Source organism: Pristiophorus japonicus, chromosome 8 (assembly GCF_044704955.1).
Source record: "Pristiophorus japonicus isolate sPriJap1 chromosome 8, sPriJap1.hap1, whole genome shotgun sequence".
NCBI classification, from domain to species: Eukaryota; Metazoa; Chordata; class Chondrichthyes; family Pristiophoridae; genus Pristiophorus; species Pristiophorus japonicus.
The window spans coordinates 98,794,279-98,807,852 of NC_091984.1; the positions used below are offsets into that span (position 1 = coordinate 98,794,279).

General features: G+C 43.1%; 1 protein-coding gene across 1 annotated transcript in view; it reads right to left on the reverse strand.

Annotated features, from left to right (window-relative positions):
* Nucleotides 1-13,574, reverse strand: part of hmcn1 (hemicentin 1) — a 744,329-nt gene that overhangs the window by 532,856 nt on the left and 197,899 nt on the right. Inside the window, exon 5 of the mRNA XM_070887155.1 lies at nucleotides 6,065-6,236. Within this exon, the coding sequence (XP_070743256.1) occupies nucleotides 6,065-6,236 (172 nt within the window). The remainder of the gene's footprint in view (nucleotides 1-6,064; nucleotides 6,237-13,574) is intronic.

Sequence of the window (13,574 nt, forward strand, 5' to 3'; positions counted from 1 at the left end):
TAAGTCAAGCAATGACAACAGCTGACAAGTAATGGTGAATTAAAAATAGAAAAGGCTGGAAATACTCAGCAGGCCAGGCAGCGTCTGTGGAGCAAGAAACAGAGTTAACATTTCAGGTCGTTGACCTTTCGTCAGAACTGGCAAATATGTTAGAGATGTAACAGGTTTTAAGCAATTACAGAGACAGGGAAATGTGGGAGGGGAGGAGAGAACAAAAGGGAAGATCTGTGATAGTGTGAAAGGTAGGAGAGCTTAAATGACAAAATGGATGATAGTGCAAGGCAAAAGGGGGTGGTAATGGGATAAATAAACAAATAAAAGCCGAGTCTTGAGGAACTGTAAGCAGCAATAGTAAAATCATTACCAGTACCTGCTGTCTGAAAAAATGGGAACAGTGGTTATGACTGTAAAGTGCCTAATTGAAAGATGAGGTGTTATTCCTTGAGTTTCCATTCAGCTTCATTGAAACAGTGCAAGAGGCCGAGGACAGAGAGATCAGAGTGGGAGTGGAAAATTAAAATGACAAGCTACCAGAAACTCGGGTTCACACGTATGGGTTGAACGGAGGTGTTCAGCAAAGCGATCACCCATTCTACGCTTAGTCTCCTCAATGTAGAGGAGACCACACCATGAGCGGCGAACACAGTATACTAAATTGCAAAAGTACAGTACAAGTAACTCACTGTTTCACCTGCAAGGAGTGTTTGGGGCCTGGACGGTGGGCAGGGAGGAGGTGAAAGGGCAAGTGCTGGATCTCCTGTGTTTGCACAGGAAGGTGCCGTGGAAAGGGAAGGGGGTGTTGGGGTGATTGAAGAGTGGACCAGGCTGTTGCAGAGGGAATGTTCCCTTCAGAATGATGATAGGGGAGGGAAGATGTGTTTGATGGTGGCTTCACGTTGGAGTTAGCAGAAATGGCTGAGGATGATCCATTGAATGTGGAGGCTGGTGGGGTGGAAGGCCAGGACAAGGGAACCCTATTGTGTTCTGGGAGGGAAGAGAAGGATGAGACCAGAAGTGCGGAAAATGGAACAGACATGGTTGAGTGCCCTGTCAACCATGGTGAAGGAAAAAGGAAGACATATCGGAAGCACTGGTGTGGAAGGTGGCATTGTCAGAACAGACGCAATGGAGATGGAGAAACTGGGAAAATAGAATAGAATTTTTAAAAGAAGGAGGGTGAGAAGAAATGTAATCAAGGTAGCGGAGAGATTCAGTGGGCTTATAGTAGATATTGGTTGACAGCCTATCCCCATAAATGGAGATAGAAAAGCCAAGGAAGGGAAGGGAAGAGTCAGAGATGGACCATGTGAAGGCGAGGGAGGAATGTTGATAAAATTTTTCAGTTCGGGGCGCGAGCAGGAAGCAGCACCGATACAGTCATCAATGTTTTGGAAAAAGAGGCAAGGGAGGGGTCCTGTGTTGGACTGGAACAAAGAATGTTCCATATATCCCACAAAAAGGCAGGCATAACTAAGACCCATATAGATTCCCTCAGTAACATATTTTATTTGGAAGAAGTAAGTGGGATCAATGGAGAAGATTTTCAAAAGAACAAGCTCAGCTAGATGGAGGAAGTTTTTTTTAATATTCGTTCCTGAAATGTGGGCGTTGCTGGCAAGGCCAGCATTTATTTCCCACCCGTTAGTACCCCAGAGAAGGTGGTGGTGAGCCATCTTCTTGAACCGCTGCAGCCCGTGAGGTAAAGGTACTCCCACAATGCTGTTAGGGAGGGAGTTCTATGATTTTGACCCAGTGATAATGAAGGAACAGTGATATATTTCCAAGTCAGGAGGGTGTATAACTTGGAAGGTAACATGGAGGTGATGGTGTTCCCATGTGACTGCTGCCCTTGTCCTTCTAGGTGGTAGAGATCACAGGTTTGGGAGGAGCTGTCGAAGAAGCCTTGGCGAGTTGCTCCAGTGCATCTTGTAGATGGTACACACTGTAGCTACGGTGCACCAGTGGTGGAGGGAGTGAATGTTTAAGGTGGTGAATGGGCTGCTAATCAAGCAGACTGTTTTGTCCTGGATGGTGTCAAGCTTCTTGAGTGTTGTTGGAGCTGCACTCGTCCAGGCAAGTGGAGAGTATTTCATCACACTCCAGACTTGTGTCTTGTCGATGGTGGAAAGGCTTTGGGGAGTCAGGAGGTGAGACACTCCCCACACAATACCAAGCCACTGACCCTGCTCTTGTTGCCACAGTATTTATGTGACTGGTCCAGTTAAGTTTCTGGTCAATGGTGACCCCAGGACGTTGATGGTGAGTGATTTGACGATGGTAACGTCGTTGAATGTCAAGGGGCGGTGGTTAAACTGTCTCTTATTGCCTGGCACTTGTGTCGCATGAATGTTACTTGCCACTTATCAGCCCAAGCCTGAATGTTGTCCAGGTCTTGCTGCATTGGGCATGGACTGCTTCGTTATCTGAGGAGTTGCGAATGGAACTGTGCAATCGTTAGCCAACATCCCCACTTCTCAATTTGAGAGAGGGAAGGTCATTGATGAAGCAGCTGAAGATGGTTTGGCCTAGGACACTGGCCTCAGGAACTCTTGCAGTGATGAGGGGGGGCTGAGATGATTGGCCTCCAAAAACCACAGCTATCTTCCCTTGTGCTAGGTATGACTCCAGCCAGTGGAGAGTTCCCCCCCCCGCCCCCTAATTCCCATTGACTTTAGTTTTACTAGGGCTCCTTGATGCCACACTCTGTCAAATGCTGCCTTGATGTCAAGGGCAGTCACTCTCACCTCACCCCTGGAATTCAGTTCTTTTGTCCATGTTTGGACCAAGGTTGTAATGACGGCTGCAGCTGAGTGGTCCTGGCTGAACCCAAACTGAGCATCGGTGAGAAGGTCATGGGTGGATAAATGCCACTTGATAACACTGTCGACGACACCTTCCATCACTTTGCTGATGATTGACAGAAGACTGATGGAGCGGTAATTGGCTGTATTGGATTTGTCCTGCTTTTTGTGGACAGGACGTACCTGGGCAGTTTTCCTGCGTAGATGCCAGTGTTGTAGCTGTACTGGAATAGCTTGGCTAGCGACACGGTTACTTCTGGAGCACAAGTCATCGGCATGACAGCCGGGATGTTGTCGGGGCTCATAGCCTTTGCTGTATCCAGTGCGTCAGCTGTTTCTTGATATTATGTGGAGTGAATTGAATTGGCTGAAGACTGGTTTCTGTGATGGTGGGGACCTCAGGAGGAAGTCAAGATGGATCATACTTGGCACTTCTGGCTGAAGATAGTTGCAAATGCTTCAGCCTTGTCTTTTGCACTCACGTGCAGGGCTCCGCTCTCATTGAGGATGGGGATGTTCATGGAGCCTCCTCCTCCCGTTAGTTGCTTTATGGTCCACCACCATTCATGACCGGATGTGGCATAACTGCAAAGCTTTGATCTGATCCATTGGTTGTGGGATTGCTTCACTCCGTCTATAGCATGCTGCTTCCACTGTTTAGCATGCATGTAGTTCTGTGTCGAAGCTTCCCTAGGTTGGTGGTGGATGGGGATTGGTTGGGCCTTCATTCATGGAAGTAGCGGAGGGCCCGCAGGGATGGAGGTATAGAGGGATTAGATGTCAATGTTGACAAGGAGATGGTCGTAGCCAGGAAACAGGAAACTGTTTAAATGACGGAGAGTGTCAGAAGAGACTGGTAATGGTGAATGCTGATGTGGGGAAGGATAGCATTTTCATTATTTTACACAAAGATGAGTTGTATTGATAAAGTAAATCTAATAATATTCACTCATTGTGAAATAAAGCAGTTTAATTATTTATTCAATAGAGCCCCTTGCCTGTATCTTCAATAGCTCAATTGAGTCTGCGATAGTTTCCGCTAGACTGGAAGCTAACTCTTGTAGTTCTTAGTTTCAAACTAGGGAACAAATCAGAGCCAGGGAACAATAGACCCCATCAGCATGACATCCATTTTTGGAAGATGCTAGGAGAGATCATAAGAGATTCCCTTTATGATCACTGGGAAAGGGGAAGGGCCATTAGAAATTTACAACGTGGCTTTTGAAAAAAATAGGTCATACCAAATAATTTGATGAGTTCTTTGAGGAAGTCACTAAGGTAGTGGATGAGGGAATCCAGTAGGCATTGTCTGCATGGACCTTCAGAAAACCTTTGAAAACCTTTGGTTTACTTCACAAGATAGAATCTTGTGGTATCAGTGGAAATTTGAAACACTGGATTAGGAATTGGCTCCAATCCCAGTGTCTAAAGTTATACTTACCGGATATGGTTCAGCTTGGAGACACGTTACCAGTCGTGTCCCCCAGAGATCAGTCCTAGGCCCGCTATGCTTTACGATCATTATTAGTGACCTGGATAGCAGTGTTGGGCATATAGTAAGTAAGTTTGCAGGTGACACCAAAATCTGTGCAAGGGGTAAAACGGTAGAGGGGTGCAAACAAATCCAAAAAGATTTAGATGTGCTAGGGGAATGTGCCACACATTGGAAAATGACATTTAATTTAGATAAATGCAGTGTCATGCATGTTGGAAGGGTTAACACAGAATGCACGCATCAGTTGTAGGGAACAATACTGAAAGAGGTCAAGAGAGAAAAAGATCTTGGTGTTATGGTGCACAGATCACTGAAGGTTCATGACCAATATAGAGAAGCTGTAATGGAACCGTTATGTATCAATCAAAGGACACCATTTTAGCTTTACAGGTCACTGATCAGACAGCATTTAGAGTACTGTACCCAGTTTTGGTCCCCTTACATGGTGGGAAATATAGCAGCCTTGGAGAAGCTCTTGAGGAAAGCTACAAGAATGATTCTTAGCTTATATACAGTGCTCCCAAGGGATGCTGGGATCCCTTGGGATTCCAACAGGTATGCCCTCTAGTGGCAGTATGATACAGGTTACCTAGAGTTGCACACATAACATGAAGATCCAGCCATGATGATATGGGGCAGACTTGATGGATCAGCTGGTCTTTTCATGACTCAGCTACTCCGATAGGCTCAAGGACCTTGGTCTATTTACTTTCGAGCAGTGTAGACTTTGAGGTGACCTGATAAAGGTCTATAAAATAATTAAAGGACTGTATAGCATCCCTACTGATAGATTATTCCAGTTTAACAGTTTGAGGAGGTTCTGCAGACATGAGTTTAAACTATGAAAAAGGCTGCATATTAGATTTTTTGCAGATTACATGACAAGGCTGCGGGTGTGGGTATGAGATGGGGGAGGTCGTAGTGGTGGGGGGGTGGGATGGGGGGCGGGGGAGAGGGCAGGTGTGTGGAGGAGGCAAGAAGAAATGTTTAGTTATGAAGTGTTAAGCTCATAATAAAGTAATGTAACTGAGTACTGTAGACATGAATAATTGTGACCTTAGCTCCTTTATTCAAACTCCAGAGTGTTGGTACAGCATGGGAGGTCTGCTTATATACAGTGCTCCCAAGGGATGCTGGGATCCCTTGGGATTCCAACAGGTATGCCCTCTAGTGGCAGTGTGATACAGGTTACCTAGGGTTGCATACATAACATGAAGGTCCAGTCATCATGGTATGGGGGAACTTGATGGATCAGCTGGTCTTTACATGACAATCAATTTTGCATGTTTGTAAATATTAGGCATCGTCTAGATAAAGGTTTTCTTGATCTGCCTTCAGAAAGATTGAAGAAACATAGGTGTAAACAACATGTATATCCATGAATGGCTTAATTAGGGGATTTTTAAAATCTGTTGTCATCATGTGGACAATACTGGAAAGGATGCATTTATTGCTCAGCACCAGTTGCCCTGAAGCACTGCAGTCCTTGTGGTGATGTCCAGCAATTCATTTTATAACTGAGTGGATTGCCAAGTCATTTCAGAAAGAAAGAGAAAAAAAAGAGAAAGAAGATGACAGACACACACTTTGTTGTGTGTTTTTTATTCCATTTTTCTGCTGCAGTGTGCTCTCTCGTTGATGGGCGATGATGCTCACAAAGGAATATCAATACCTTGTGACATTGACAAAAGGGATATTGCCAGGATTTACCAGTCACCACATATTAACTTTGGTATTCAACAATCTCTATAATGCTAGAAAAGCATACCTGTAGGATCACGGATCTCAATAAAAGGGGCAGGACCACTGAGAGACACTGTGACCTCTTTCAGACTGGGATCAAAGGGGATTTTCCAGATGTTTACAGCTTGGGTGACATGGTCTGTGGAAAGCAGGTGGACTTTGGATGCCTGGACTGCTTCTTTTACCCATTTCAGAACCTGCAATGAAAAGATAAGAGAAATTGAGAACATTCCTCAAGAAAGTGACGATGTGGGATTTACTGGGAAAGGAAAAAACAATGAATTCCAACACTAACATCTTTAGTAACCTCTTTCTTTAAAGGAAGGTCAATTAGAAGCTACAAATAAGAAAAAAAAGTTAAGAAATGTTTTTTAAAAATGGAACAACATCAGTCACGTTCCTTTTTAATAACAAGTCAGAATGTGACTAAAATTTGATCATTTGTTCCAGCATCTATGAAGGACTTTTTTCAAAATGTTAAGGATTGTGTTACCACGTCATCAAAGGGATTCACAACAGTCAGACTCAGCCCACAGTATTGTAGATTGCAACACTCACCCACGGTGTTAACCGTGGTTCTCACCTCTGACTCAGCAGGTCATGGGTTCAAGCCCCATTCCAGAGACTTAAGCACAAAATCTAGGCTGACACCTCAGTGCAGTTCTGAGGGAACACTGCACTGTCGGAGGTGCCATCTTTGGGATGAGACGTTAAACCACACTCTCAGGTAGACGTAAAAGATCTCACGCCACTATTTGAAGAAGAGCAGGGGGTTTCTTCCCGGTGTCCTGCCTATTATTTATACCTCAACCACCATCACTAAAACAGGTTATCTGGTCATTATCACATTGCTGTTTGTGAGACCTTGCAGCACGAATGTGTAAAAGGCTTAACTTTTTCAGATATTTTCAAGAGTGATATTCCAGTATGAAGTTCTCGCCAGTTCAGTGATTTCAATTGATTGCCAGCTCTGGGATGTTCAACAGCGTGCCCTGTGGTGGAGCAGGGAATGACTGACAGCAACTTCTAGATTTCCGCGATTAATTCCGCACATACATACTCCAGAAATTGCTGTCAGATTCACAGTTGTAATGACAGCGAATGCTGACAGCTCTGCCGTCATTACAGTTGCAAATTCTGGGCCATAGATAACTGGGAGATAGCTGTGAAATTCCAGGGTGGTTTGGCATTTAATGTTTTCATTAACTACATAGAAATGTTATTCTTTCTTAGCTTTATGATATCAGAAAACAGGCAGCATTAGAATAAATACAGAACCAGGTAGGGTTGTGGTTAATTCTATAGGCTTTATCTCATGGGAGGAAGTAAAACCTAGAGTGTTGCATGTTTATGAAAGTTGACAGTATGTATGTAATATCTTGCTTATTAATCAATGACACATTTGTAATATTAATGATTTTCAATATAATTATCTCTCATTTAAATTTTGACTGTTATGGGAAAAGACTTCACCCATCTTACATTATATGGTCCACACCCATTCTACAGCACAGATTTGATAAAGGCAAGTTATGCTTTCTGATATTCCATATATTCTACTTCTACTGCATTCCCTTTATCCAATTAGTTGCTTCTTTTAAAGTTTAATAGAATTTTTTTTTTTTTTAAAAGAAGCAACCAATTGGGTAAAGGGAATGCAGTAGGTGCAGAGTATATGGAATATCAGAATGCGTTTGAAGATTTCTCACAGAATTGTTAGCACAATTCGGGTATATGGCATGAGAGATTAGAAAGTTGATAAACAGACAGAAAACAGAGTTATGGTAAATGGGTGTTGCATGAACTAGAAAGGGGTCAGTGCTCATGTTCTTGTTATGTATATAATTTGTACTTGGGTCCAGGGAAACAAATGGCATTGATGGGTTATTAGATTGGGAAGGCAAATGGCAGATGTAACTTAATGTGAATAAGTGTGAGGTACATAAGAACATAAGAAATAGGAGCAGGAGTAGGTCACCTGGTCCCTCAAACCTGCTCCACCATTTAATAAGATCATGGCTGATCTGATCATGGATTCAGCTCCACTTCCCTGCCCTCTCCCCATAACCCTTTATTCCCTTATCGCTCAAAAATCTGTCTATCTCCGCCTTAAATATATACAATGACCCAGCCTCCACAGCTATCTGGGGCAGAGAATTCCATAGATTTACAACCCTCAGAGAAGAAATTCCTCCTCATCTCAGTTTTAAATGGGTGACCCCTTATTCTGAGACTATGTCCCCTAGTTTTAATTTCCCGAGTGGAAATATCCTCTCTGCATCTGTCTTGTCTAGCCCCCTCATTATGTTATATGTTTCAATAAGATCATCTCTCATTCTTCTGAACTCCAATGAGTACAGGCCCAACCTACTCAACCTATCTTCATAAGTCAACCCTCTCATCTCCGGAATCAACCTAGTGAACCTTCTCTGAACAGCCTCCAATGCAAGTATATCCTTCCTTAAATACGGAGACCAAAACTGTATGCAGCCTCACCAATAACCTGTACAGTTGTAGCAGGACTTCTCTGCTTTTATACTCTATCCCCCTTGCAATAAAGGCCAACATTCCATTTGCCTTCCTGATTACTTGCTGTACCTGTATACTCACTTTTTGTGTTTCACGCACAAGGACTCCCAGGTCCCTCTGCACTGCAGCACTTTGCAATTTTTTTCCATTTAAATTATAATTTGCTTTTCTATTTTTTCTGTCAAAGTGGATAAGCTCACATTTTCCCACATTATACTCCATCTGCCAACTGTTTGCCCACTCACTTTGCCTGTCTATATCCCTTTGCAGATTTTTTGTTCCTCCTCACAACTTGCTTCTTGGGAGAAATAAGAAGCAATGGGAGATCCACTTAATGGAAAGACACTGAAGGGTGTGGATGAACTGAGAAACGCAAACATTCGGCAGGTATTTCCTTGGGACTTTTCTCGCTCCACTGCTGTAACTTCAGGGAAAATCCCATTGACACACGTAAACGGGGCTTCTACTGATCTTCTCCAGAAGTTAGAGCAATGGAGCAGAAAAAGCCTGAGGAAATTCCCAGCATTAATTCCCTAAAAGTGTAAGTACAGGTAGATAATGGCATAAGAATATGGAATTTTTATAAATAGGGGCATAAAATATAAGAGTAAATTGCAAAGGAAAGAGAATGGAATAGCTGTAGAGCAACAAGAATAGGAGTAAGTAGAAGGAAGTAGTTCGGTATAAATTAGTGACATGGCAAATGCCAGGGCAATATAAATTGGGCAGTGTAGCAGCAGGAAATGGTGGACAATTTCACAACGATGCCTACCTCCACATCCGTGCCCCGATCTTGAGTTTCCCATCCTTCTACAACTGGGGCGAGCCACCCCTTCACTGTCCCACTGTAGATAAATGATAGTGTGGAGGCAGGAACCAGCAAACTAGATGATCTCCCTGCCTTCTGCTGCTACTACCACTAATCCCAGGGACTATCAACACTCCTGGAGAAGGTTGGAGATAGTTCCTGGAGTAGCAGCAGAAAGATGCACTTTTGGAAGGAAAGGTCGCAATATTAGGCATCTTTCATTTCCTTTAGGCCATAAAGCATCACATGTTGGATCAATCCCAGGCCTGAAACATCATTTGGAAGCAGATCTTTGGGGCTTTCGTGCCCCTTAAAACAGCTCCCATCCCTTCAAAAGCAACAGCGCGACACCCACTACAGCAACACTGCTGGTCCTTCCCCCAAAAGCGTTGGGTTCTCTCCATGCTGGCAGAGATCCCACTGTAGCCCACCTGTAAATTAAGTCCAACCTAGGAAATTGGGATGGGGCCACAAATGGGTCAGGCAGCAGATTGAGGGAAATCCAACCGGAGAAATATGCCATGGAGTCCGTTTTAGTAAAAAAAAAATGAACTTATATTTAGAAGCACATTTCATAACCTCAGGATTTCACAAAGCATTTTACAACCAACTGATAACTTTTGAAATGGAGTCACTCTTTTGTGGGCAAAGGTAGCAGCCAATTTGTGCAGAGGGCAGATCAGGCCTCGGTTTAATGTCTCATCCAAAAGATAGCCCCTCCCTTAGTCAGTGGGTCAGAGTCAGAAATATCTGTGACACAAGCATCAGATGGGAAAGAGTGGGCTGTGGAGTGATTATTGGGGATGTCCATCGACATTTCACTAGCGGAGCATCAGGTTAAGGATTGTTTTGCTGGATGTCTGGCGGCATCTGACAACCTGTATGGTGGAGGAAGGAAATGTTTTGGTGATGTTAGTATTGAAATTATAAATATTAGTGCATTAAGAAAGAAAAAACTTGCATTTATCTAGCCCCTTTCACAACCTCAGGATGTCCCAAAGCACTTTACAGTCAAATAAGTTATTTTGAAGTGTAGTCACTAATTCAGGGCCCTGACTCTCATCAGCCTGGTTTTTTAAGAATTAAAGACCCCCCACCCCCTCAAACAAATGTCTAGATTGGCCCCTTGATTGGGGGCCCAGGAGAACATGATCAGGATTTGTGGGGGCCTAAGCACTCCTACCCCATGGCAGGTAGACATCAGAGATGTGCCCTTAGTGACACTTGTGCCTGCCTACCCCATACTAATTGTCTGACTCCACAAACTCAAACACGGTCAGTACTGAAAGATACAGATGGGTGCGATCCTCATTTAACTGCCAGGATCATGTCCCGAGGAATTTCAGCTTCTATGGCAATAAGCAGAACTAATTTTCTAAAACTCCATGGCATACTTTTCAGGTTTGATAAACTATACTTCTAAAACCAGTCTGCTATGATCCACAAATATACTTCAAACCCCAACTTGAACTATATCTGCTAAGAATTACATTCAACAACATTGACACAAGCCTACACTAAAAGTGCAGTTCACTCCAGTAAGGATGATTTGGTTATGAATGGCATGCCACCCCCAACTGAGCATTTTGTGAAAAGCCCATTAATCAATCTTATGTGACATTTCAACTCAATGCCATCATTCCATGAAATTTAATATCTGCTCATCCTTTCAGTTATGAATTGAAAATCACTATCAGTAACCCTGTATCACTGCCATAAATGGGCATATGCTTTCCATCATCATGTAAACTTCTTTAACCCCAAAACTCAACATCATTGACTCTGGTTCTTAAATGGCTGAATGGATTTTGCTGCATTTTCTTCATTCTCTTGTCATTTATTTCGTTGTCTCTCAAACAACGAGAAGCAATAAGCTCTGTAGCCACTAGAAATTGCTCTCAGACCACTCAACTTCTCTGGCGTGATGCATTAGTGCAAGACTGACTTTGTGCTGGTAAACTTTAGATCAACCAGAACTCGCATTAAAGTTAAGGGCTGGCAGTGATCTCTAGCTCTTTTTAGTTTAAAATAACATAACCCAGTGGGACAATTAACTCAATTTATACAAGAGAACCGGGGCAACTTAAATTGATCCAAATTACCACCTCTTCGCCTTCTTCTATTAATTTATTCCCAGCTCGGTCATGTGTCAAAAGTTGATTCACTCCAGGGAAGGTGAGAAAGTCACAATGCATATGGCACTCAGTCATAAAAACATTTACATCAAGTATCACTCAGTCATAAGGGATATTGATAACATACACAATGAACAGTAATGGATCAGCAGCAGTTAACTCCGGAAATTGATCCATTTACTAGGGTTTCATCTGAACTGAGAGTGGATGAAACTCGACAGTTGTATAACCATGCACCCCTCTGAATGGGCACAGATGCAGCTGGGTACTATAATGGGAGATTTATCATACTAGAGGAGCAAGCTTTGATGAGCTGAATGGTCTTTCCTTATCCTTGGCTTTTCTTATATTCTAGGGTTGATAATTTAGATTGAATTTGATTAGTACGAACATGGATATTCACATCAGCCACATGTCTAGATGAATAAGAGATCCCTGAACAAGATTAGTGATTGTAGGAGTAATGGTTTTTAACCGGATGATCACTCATTCAGTTTCGTTTTGCATTTTATATCACTGTTTTTTATTAAATTTGTGCGCATAAACATTTTACAATTGAAGAACCACCTATCTGCCATGCAGGAGCTCATATATAAATATCGAGGCCAATTTTCATTATTGCTGGACGGTGGGCAGAGCAATTACACTGCCCACCCGACGTCCTCGCCAACAAGCCACAGCCATTTTGATGGTCAGGCCTCATTTGCATCTGATTGGCGAGCTTCAACGCTGAACCAGCTCTCACAATGCTTACTGATGCGGGGGAGGGGGAAACTCCAGCAGTTCCTCCACGGAATCGAGTACGGGACAATCTGGGGTGGCATGAAAGGATCAGTAAAGGACCAGGAAGAGCATTGATGGTTTGGCCACTTGACGCCTAGTATCAATGGATGGAGCATACACCGCACACACTTCACCCAATGGCACCTCAAAATTGCAGCGGTGTCTATGTGTGCCATAGGACCCTGATATACATGCCTTAATGAGGCACCTTTCTGAAACAGGTGGGTTCTTTGGCTGCTCCATTTACAGGACCATTTGGAAATGTCGACAGGCAGATCGGGAGCGTAAACAGGGCAACAAGTACAGCACCACGATTTATAGCATGTTACCACTCCTTTCCTGCCCTGCAGAGATAATGGAAATCGGCCTCATTATGTTTTAACTCGCTCTGAAGAACCAATTGATTATACCACACAGTTGGATTTATCACTGGTGGTTCCTTTCCGATGGTATATTGTGATATGAGCCATCCATTTGCACCCACCCCACAGGAACTGACAATTGCGTACACCTCTCTCCTACTCACTGGGCTGATCCCTCATTAAATAATGAATCAAATTCTCTGCTACAAGAGTAAAGCTTATTAAATTTTGTACGGGGTGACTTTCTGAATTTTATTTTAAAAGTTATTTTTTGGCCCATTAGCTTTAGAGCACCAATTGGTAGCAGGCTGGGAAGAGATCCTGCACATCCGCTAATGAACAGATGGCATGTGTGTGGGAAGCTGATTGGATTTCCTCACACAAATACCATCTGTCTGCAAGCCCTCTCTCAACAACAACAATAACCTGTATTTAATAGCACCTTTAACGTAGTGAAATGTCCTGAGATGCTTCACAGGAGTATTATGCGATAAAACTTTGACACCAAGCTGCAGAAGTAGAAATTAGTGCAGGTAAAAGAGATTTATTTTAAGGAGCGTCTGGAAGGAGGAAAAAGAGGTAGAGAGGCGGAGAGGTTTAGGTAGGGAATGTCAGAGCTTGGGGCCGAGGCTACGAATGGTTGAGTGATTATAATCAGGGATGCTCAGGAGGGCCGAATTAGAGATTATCAACCTGTCATGTATGTATATGCTGTTTGTATCCACCAGATGGTGTTATTGTTGGAAGCCATTTTGTGAGTCAGGTACTTTGGGCCGTAATAAAGCAAAGCCAAGGTTGTACCTTGTTCAGTTAAACAGTACTCAGTTTGTACCTTTATTGCATACATAACATTTGGCGACGAGAATACAAGAACATTTGTTTGCAAAATGAGCACGATTGGATTTTTAGAGCGATTCG